The sequence below is a fragment of the Antrostomus carolinensis genome, unplaced genomic scaffold (assembly GCF_000700745.2).
Source record: "Antrostomus carolinensis isolate BGI_N321 unplaced genomic scaffold, ASM70074v2 scaffold18965, whole genome shotgun sequence".
NCBI classification, from domain to species: domain Eukaryota; kingdom Metazoa; phylum Chordata; class Aves; order Caprimulgiformes; family Caprimulgidae; genus Antrostomus; species Antrostomus carolinensis.
The window spans coordinates 25,516-34,794 of record NW_010317268.1 but is presented as its reverse complement, the minus strand read 5'-3'; the positions used below and the strand labels follow the sequence as shown (position 1 = coordinate 34,794).

Genomic DNA, 9,279 nt, shown 5'->3' with positions numbered 1-9,279 from the left:
GAAATGGCTCGAGCAAGTCAAAAGATGGCACTGTTCAAATAGCTGCATTTTGAGAGAAATAACAATGCCTCATCCTGGGCAAAGAAAACTTGGAAAGCTCCCTTATTTAATCTACCACCAATTTCACTGGGATTTAAATGTTGCCTTAATTTATGCAGGCTGAACTTTTGAAGTGCTTTACTGGATATGGGCCAAAGGAAATAGGTGCCTTTTGCAGCTTGAACCAGAATATTTCACTCTTAACATCAATGATTAAAACAGCTAAAGCAGTTCCTAAAGGCTGCAATACAGTAAGAATGTGCCTTTCCATCACCATTCCCTTCTTAACTAGGGCTCAGAACCATAAAGTTTTCCTCCACAGACCCTGCTGCCACAGGTGGGAGTTCTGTCAGGTGATCTGCACAATCTCTACAGTCCTGTGATGTTTTCATTACCATGATCAAATAAAGTTACAGTTCAAGCGTCTCTGGTGTAGATCCTCCAAGGTTGATCAGTTCCTACCTAGGCTGACAGAGCTGTGTGCCATCAGACCTCGTACTAAACTGGAGAACTAATCAAGGTCTGTTAGAGCTCTCCGGTAATGGGAGACCCCTGGGGCGCTGACCTGCTGCAGTGCACCAGGTAGCTTTAAATTGTGACAGGAGACAGGTACTCACACATGGGCCCTGCTGCTCCTCCAAGCCCTTCCCCTGCCGAGGAGTGCGGAGTGCGCCTGCAAATGGACAAGAAAATCCAGTCAGTGAGCTCCCCTGCCTATCTCTGGACAACTTCTGAGGTTTAATAATTGGATTCTTTCTCTATCCTCATTTATCAAGGAAACTGTCCAAGTATTACTGAAACTCACTTGGATTCCTTTGTGAAGGATCATTCAGGTTTAGCCACCAGTGCAGCTGGGATATCAGAAGCCAGAAGGCATACAAACTTAAATAAATAAATAAATAAATAAACAAACTCCTCCCAAACCTCCCAAGTGCATAGTCTGAGAAACCTGAACGGGCTCAGGGTGCAGATGTGTTTAACTTGAGCTGAAGGTCATGATCCAGAGCTCCCCTTCTTTTTTCTTAAGGAAACTATATTATTACATGCATTGTTTTAATACAGTTTGGGCGGTTTTAAACTGGGAGGAGTAGAAGAATGTAGCAACTGCATATGCACAGATATATTGTTTTGTGGACAACAGTTTATTACACTGTAAGAAACAGAATAAGCTTTTATACAAATCAGAAAAGTGTGACAAAGTATCAGCTAAATATTACAGTACTAGACCATGTCTCAAGCTATACATTTTGATTAATAACTCAGAGGATAATTAATGCACAGGTACATCTCATTCATCAATAAATATTTCACTATTTAATACCCTCCAAAGGAGAGTCAGAAACTGAAACTCACAGGCACGTTACTTTGAGCATGGCTGTCATTTTGAAGTAACCACGTGCATTTATCCACCTTTCAGCACATGAATTTGAAGATCAACAGATGTAGTTAATAATGCATTGATGTTCCCACCTGAAACTTGTTTTGACCATGTACAGCACCTCCCTCACTGTCCAGTCAACATGTAAGACTGCTGGATCCCACTACAGGGTGGATCTCAACTGAAGACTTAAACTGGTTTGTCCACCACGTCAGTGAGATTCAGTTGTTCTATTTTTTGCTACCTACTTTAATAAAAAGTACCACAATAATTTTTCTAAAGTAAAAAAATATTTCATGATGGGGATCTTAATTAAAGCAATACTGCTTGGCAATATTAACTGGGCAGGAAAGGCTACTACTCATATCTGAAAATTCCCCTGAATTTTAATTACCTCACATCCCAGTATTTTCAGGCTTTCAAAACATAAAGACCTCTTAAGACCTAATAAAACATCAGCGTTCTCACAGTTGTCCCCAGATACAGACAGGAAAATGACAGATTCTTCAATATTTCGAAACAAAACCAAACATTAAAAAAACAGGTATGACTTTTTTGACCAAACTGTTCAACCTGAATATGCAGAGCGGTTTGCCAAGCAGAACTGGCCTTTCTCAAACACAGATCAACAAATTTTGCAGCATCTAAAAGGTCTGGCAGCGAGCCCATGGTAGGTCTATCTGTTCCCTTTGGTCAACGAAGCAATAAAGCACCGTATGAAAGCAGCTTATTTGCTTTTCAGTAGAGGATCAACTGTCTTTTGAAGGAGCCTGTGCCTCCCCCTCCAGGAGTGAGATTCTGGGGTTCAGAGGCCCAGGACCTAGAAGACGAGCTTACCCTGAGCATCTAGTCTGTGGAGAGATGACTCACCTGTGCACTCCAGAGCAAATACACACACATGGGGTTACATACAAACCGTCAGGCCGTGACACAAAGCAAGTGTCCCTCATCTTCGGCACACTCCATTTAAAATTGCTTTATCTTTTATAAGTCTGTGTGTGCTGGAATCTTTATTTTAGATTTTCACAGTTTACGGTCGACTGTTAACATTTTTATTTGAATGAATACAAATTCATTGGCCTGGAAAACAACTGAGTTGAGGTTTTTTGTTTGTTTAAAATCACCCCCAAAAAGCAAGGACTGGTGTCCAGGAACACTATCTCTGTACTTCAGCCTGGAGAACCCCAAAGTTGTCACTCATCTTGCCCATTAATTTTTAGCCTTCATCACGCCTTACTGCTTGACTAACTATACAACACTTGGCTTGCTACAAACAGGCACTCTTCCCTCACATTTGCATTTAGTGTTCTTGCAGAACATGAAAAGACCACCTTGCCAGGGGAATCAGATCAGTGAAAGTCTGAAGTGTGTATCTTCCCTTCTGTAAAAAAGCTCCCTCTTTGCTCAGTTCATTTGCACTATGTCTAATCTTACATTCTCAATAGGAGGCTGATACAACATCTATAAACACATCAAACCTTATTTTAATGCAGTATGTAAAAAGAAATCCCTGAAAATTGAACAACTGAAACCAAAAGATGAAAGGGAGACAGGTATATTTATCATTTTGGGGCTAATGGATTTTTAAAATCATATTAAATCATAGAGGACATGGAAATTCATTTTCCTGCTTAATTCTGTCAGCATTTTTCCCTCTGACAGCTACATGTTTATCTTGTTTGTGAATAGGATGAGCAATTCCTCTCTGAAAACATGAGATTTATGAAACATACATTTACAGTAAACCTAATAGCTCCAGTTGGTACTGGACAAGCAGCTGGGAAGAGCCAAGGCTTTACTATCTCAACAGGAACTTTGACACCACAGCCAGGCTTTTATACATTCATCCCCTAGCAGAGACAGGCAGCTTCCTCCCAGAAATGCACGACTGCCTCTGTTGGTTAGCTGCTTGACTGCCAGAGAATGCAATAGGAAACTCTGAGGAGTTCAGGTTTTTCCCTGTATCAGATGTCAAATGGTAGGAGAGAAAAAAAATAAAACCCATGTCTTTTTCATTCCTAAATCTAAGAGTCCAGTTTCGTCTCTCTGGATCTGAAAAATTTTCATCACAACCTCATTCCCAGTACCACCTCTAGACTCTCCAGTGCCTTTGTCCTGAAGCCCCCACACTCCCGGAGGTGGATAAGGAGTGTGGGAGGTCCTCTCCTCTGTTCAAGGATGATACTGTGGTTTGTTCTGAACACATCACAGCTACTGCTGTTTAGAGAATCTGAGGTTGTCAGAGAGAAGGAATTCCAGTTCAACAGTATCATCAGTGGTCTCTACTGGTACATTACTCTCTTCCACGGGGGGTGAGTAATTCCGTACTTCATGTCTAGAAGCTAGTATCTTTGCAGTCCCATTGCAAGAGCATGGCTCTGGTTGTCTGGTGCTGTTTGAGGAAACACGGTTTGGATGGTAAAGGCCTGGAGAGGAATTTGGTTGGCAGTGACTAGGGATGTAGTACTTAGTTGCCACTGGACTTGATTCTATTTGATTATGAAAAGGATTATTAGCCATGCAACAGGTCTGGAGACAGTTACTATTTTTGAATCCATGATGAAGGCCTAATTTAGCAATCAGGGGCTTCCCAACATTAACTTCCTTTCTTTCATCCATTGTATCTTCTATTCCTGGATACTCATAGTGCAAGCAAACAGTGAAGATCAAGTGTTCCTGCACAAGAGGAAAGAGAGGAGGAGGGGGCAAAAAAGGAAAAAGAAAAAAAAAACCAAACAGTTACACTTCCTCCCAAAATAAACAATATAGGAAACACTTAAAGAGGAACAGTCTACTGGAGAAGGAGATTAGCTTTTTTAGGAGCTAAAGACATGTATTAGACAAGACTTGTTTACTGAGGACCTCTCTTGGTTAATACTTGCTCACTTGATAGTCTTTATTTCTAGAAGCACTTTAATTACACCAGCTGCCAAAAGCACTGAATAAGAGCCACCAGGTGTGTCCAGCACAGATATTCATGACACAGAGATACAGAGATAAACTTAACAGTGCCACAGGATATTGAAGTGAGAACCTTTCAAAGACAGCATTGCCCGGAGCACAGGCTGCAATGGAAGGAGATGATATGTAACATTTTCATCTCCTACTAACAACTTTGTCAGATGCAGATCTGCTTCAGGCCACATGCTTCTTGGACTACAGAGCATAGGAACATCCCCACAGTGTGCAACAGGTGATCTTCACAGCAATAATCATCCTGTCACAGTTCAGTATGGGCCTAGAAAATAAAGTGCCTTACACAATGGTGTCAGGATTGCATATGCATCGACTTCCTGGCTTCTATTTTTCAGCTAAGAAACTAAAGTCACTAAATTGTGCTATTAGCCATTTTTTCCCCTCCAAAGAACATGTTACTTATTACGCAGACAATACACAGCTATCTCTACAGAACTGCAAAGCAGCATGATTAATCTAAATTATCTGAACAAACTTGTGAGGAATAATATATATTAACCCTTAGTTTTTGCAGTGAACTTAGCCTGGTGTAGAGGCAGTGTTTGGGAAGGTCCTTTGACACTAAATAGCTTCCAGTTTCCTCAGGAGTTCCTTTATTGGCCTCTTTAGGATCCACATCCAGGTCCTATTGCAAGGAAAAAATGAGAACTTAATTGAAGGTACAGAATTTGTAGATCATAAAATAGTTAGCAGTATTTCTTTATAAAAAGTCAGCATTTTCTTCTTCTGAAAAGGAAAGAAAACACCAATATTGGATTATGTTCAAAAGCTGCTGAAAGCACTGTCAGTCAGGCAGAAGGGGTTACATTGGAGTAGGGTGCCCTCTTTTGCCAGTGGTTCCTGTCAAACTTGCTGTGCTTGCTTCAGGGTTGCTCTTTTTACCTAACTTCTGCTATGAAGTACAGTGCTACAACCCTAATTCTGTGGTCTAAATATATGCATTTGTTATGCACATTAACTCAAATATTTTATTCATAAAGCATCAGAAGTGTCCTGGTGTTCTATTTAAAAGGTTTTCTGCCCCATATCCTCTTTCACAGACATCAGAAAAGAAGGGGTTTTTTGCCCCAAGGAGCTTTCTGTTTCACTCATATCCTTTGCTTTACTGTGATCAGTTGAGTAAAAATCAATGAAACTGGACGGGATCACCCAGGTGCAAAGAACTGTAAAACTAAAGCCTAAGAAACCTTGTCCTGCAAGGCAGATGTGTCCTCAGCTCATGTAGGAGCTACTGGCATTTCACTTCTTTAATTAAATATAACAAATACATGATATTAGACAATGAAAACCAAAGAAGACTTTGAAAATATGACTCCAGATTAATTTTAATGTATTTTTATATATATTAAAATATCTTTTTTTTTAAAAAAAAAAGTAAATGTGTTTCTACAGACACACACATGTAAGCACCTGATTTCAAGAGTTTAGATCCATTCTGTTACAAAAGATGCAGTTTGACATGGACAGACCAGACAGTTTTCAACATCAGTGGAGGGGGATCACTGAGACACCAAGAGGAAGCACTTACGAGTGCGAAGTCTGTAACGTAGGCTCTGCAAACTTCTATTTCAGGTGGCTTCTTCACTATTCGTGTGTAGATTATCATGACATTGGAAAACTCGGCTGCAAATCCCAACTGAATCTGAACACCACATTTGAATTCAAGATACATACTTTCTGGAAGCTCTGCAAATAAATAATTCATCATTACATTGTTACTTGGCATATGTATTTTCTATTTTCTTAATTTTGTTTTTAAATTTGAAAATTTAAAAAGGTGTAGAGCTCTTCCTCCTGCCCTCCCTCTAACCTATCACTTACATATTTACGCTGAAGCAAACCAGGACAGAAGCCAACCAGGCAGCCACGCTGCTTGCTAGTGCCACGTGGCACCTGTCGGACGCTGCCAGAGAGAGCTGACAACTTCTGCTTCACAGCTTTCTTTCCAATCTATAGCACTATAAGAACCTTTGAATTTGACAGCAGAACAAGTTTCAGGTTATTTTTTTTCCTTTCACAGCCTATGCACACATTCATGAAGCCCAGCCCCCAGCATTTTTCTTCTTTGTATTTTGGATCTTTCTTAATCCATAGGAATATATCTGAAAGTGCTGAAGGGTCAATGACATCATCTTGTGTCTGCTTTGTACTGATTTTTTACTCCCACTGAAAGTGGGATTATTTAACATTATCACAGACATACCTTTAAACAAATATAAAGGTTATTCTCTTCCTAAATGCCAAACACATTCTCTTCCATGCATGGCTTAAAACAAATAAACCATAAGATAACATTACACCTTTGTAATTTTTGCTGTGGATTTCAGTCATTTACCAAACAAGAATTAAGGGCTTGATTCCACAAATAAATATCTACATGTGTGAAAGAGTCTGCCTACATGACTAGGTGTCTTAGAAATACCACCCCTGACATTCTGCCCAGTCAAAGAAATTTTAAAACATACTCCAACATATTTAGGTGAAGAAGATAAAAAGGTCTTAAACCCCACTACTCTTCTTAAAAGAAGGAAAGCCTTGAACTGATCTCACCCTTATTTTAGTTTTCTTAGTTGTATACACTGAAAACTTCTCATCATGCACTTCTACCGTACAGTTCACCTGGCAAGTTCAGGTGATGACTTCAGAATGATTAACGATACCTTAAAGGTGTCCTTTGCGGTCACAATCACTCTACTGGGAGATTATCCCAGGAGACAGACATCATATAAGTCTCCCCTACAGTGTTTGAGTGGTCTGAAATATACTTACTCAGGATGAATTCTGCATGTCACCTTGTTCATTACGATCTCATGTAGAGGCAAACCCCAACACAAAAACTTCCAAGATCTGAACACACTAATGAAAATTCAGATATGAACCTGAATTTCTTCCATTTCTATTCAATATCACAGCCCACAGACTAGAGTTGTTAAAGAGTACATCCCCTTATTTTTCCCACTGTGCCAGTAGGATCATCTAAAAGCAGACTGTACCATACCATGAGCTTTGGCCCACTGTAGGTTCCGTGCCAGAGACTCTGCAGAAGACGCGGTTTGTTGAATGGGATCAGTCAGTGCCCTTTTCTCGGACAAACTGCTGCGGATCTCCAGAGCTTGCTTGCCTTTGGTAAGGTGACACTTGCCCATATCTAAGAATAAGATGGACATAATTTCTCTCAAAATCAATGCTGCTGAAAATCTCACTAAATTAAGTTCATCACTGTGATGTCTGGTTGCCATGGTTACGCCAGTGTCAGCCTGTCCATAACAACCTGTAGTTTCAGAAGCATTCCTTGCGCAGCTGTTCATTCACTGGAGGCTAAAGCAGCACGTCAGATGCCTGCAGATAATCCTTCGGGTTTTCCATGTGTCCTAGTCAACATGCTCACATGTTTTTCAAAACCAGTTCAAGCAATATCACCGCTCCGATTCAGTAGTGTCCTAATTAAAGTGACTAATTGCAAGAATTAAAATAATACCATCGGAGGGGATTTCTAGAGAACTGGAGGCAACTGGAGGATTTTAGGGGTCAATAAAGGGGCCAATACTGTTTGTTTAACATCATCACTAATGACCTGGATCACAGAACAGAGCGCACTCTCAGCAAGTTTGCAGATGATTAAAAACTGAGAGGAGTGGCTGATACCCCAGAGGGTTGTGCTGCCATTCAGAGGGACCTGGACAGGCTGTAGAATTGGTCAGAGAGGAACGTCATGAAGTTCAACAGTAGGAAATGCTGAGTCCTGCACCTGGGCAGGAATAACCCCAGGCACCAGGACAGAAAGGGGACTGACTCGCTGGAAAGCAGCTCTGCAGAGAAGGACCTTGGGGACCTGGTGAACACCAAGCTGACCATGAGCCAGCAATGCATTCTTGTGGCAAGGGCAGCCAACCAGAAGGGCAAGCCAAAGGGTGATCCCTCCTCTCTGGTCAGCACTGGTGAGGCCACAGTCTGGAGTGCTGGCTCCAGTGCTGGGCTCACCAGTACAAGAATGACACATATGTACTGGAGAGAGTGCAGTAAAGGGTCCCAGAGATGAGGGGCCTGGAACACTTCTCATATGAGAGAAGCATGAGGGAACTGGAGCATCTTTCATATCAGGAGATGTTGAGACTGTTTAGACTGGAGAGAAGGTGGCTCAGGGAACCCATCATCAATATGTATAAATACTTGACAAGGGAAAGTAAAATAGACAGAGACAGACTCTTCTCAGTCAAGACCAGTGACAGTACAAGAGGAAGCAGATGCAAACCAAAAAAGAGAAAATGCCACTTAACCATAACAAACAACTTTTTACTCTAAGGGCGATCAAACACTGGCACAGGTTGTGCAGGGAGATTGTGGAGCTTCCACCCTTGGAGACATTCAAAACCCAAAACACATGGACAAGGTCCCGAGCAATTGCCTCTATTTCACTCTGCTTTGTGACAGTCCCCAGAGGTCCTTTCCAACTTTAACCAGTGTGCAATTCAAACTTATTCCAATTAATTAGGGTCTCTCTATATTTAGTTCAGTTACTTACAGGTAACATTTTCAGATAGTTCTACTGCATGCAGGAAGTCAAAACCTATGACTTGCAAAGTGAATTTAAAAGATCCTGGAAAATTTTTGTTCGAGTTCACAAAAAATGAAATAATGAAGGGTGTTTACATGGAACACTTTTAATGTGACACTCCTCTGGAACATTTTCAAGTGTCATCAGTGCACCAGCATACTCACTAACACCCAATATCTGGTAATACTGACAACAATGGTTGTCACGTTGCCTGATAAATCAATCTTTCTCTCCACTCTGAGTTCATGAATGAGATAAGTAATAGGTCACTCACTGGGCCACCTACAGCATGTGACATTAACCTGGCAGCACCGAGGAAGCAGTAAGAGTC

The 9,279-nt window shown here is 41.0% G+C and overlaps 1 protein-coding gene across 1 annotated transcript in view; it reads right to left on the bottom strand.

Moving 5' to 3' along the window:
• Positions 1-3,628: 3,628 nt before the first annotated feature.
• Positions 3,629-9,279, bottom strand: part of MALT1 (MALT1 paracaspase) — a gene marked incomplete at its 5' end in the record, with an annotated part of 29,896 nt that continues 24,245 nt past the window's right edge. Inside the window, 4 exons of the mRNA XM_010168534.1 lie at positions 3,629-4,093; positions 4,893-5,018; positions 5,922-6,079; positions 7,392-7,541. Of these exons, the coding sequence (XP_010166836.1) occupies positions 3,629-4,093; positions 4,893-5,018; positions 5,922-6,079; positions 7,392-7,541 (899 nt within the window). The remainder of the gene's footprint in view (positions 4,094-4,892; positions 5,019-5,921; positions 6,080-7,391; positions 7,542-9,279) is intronic.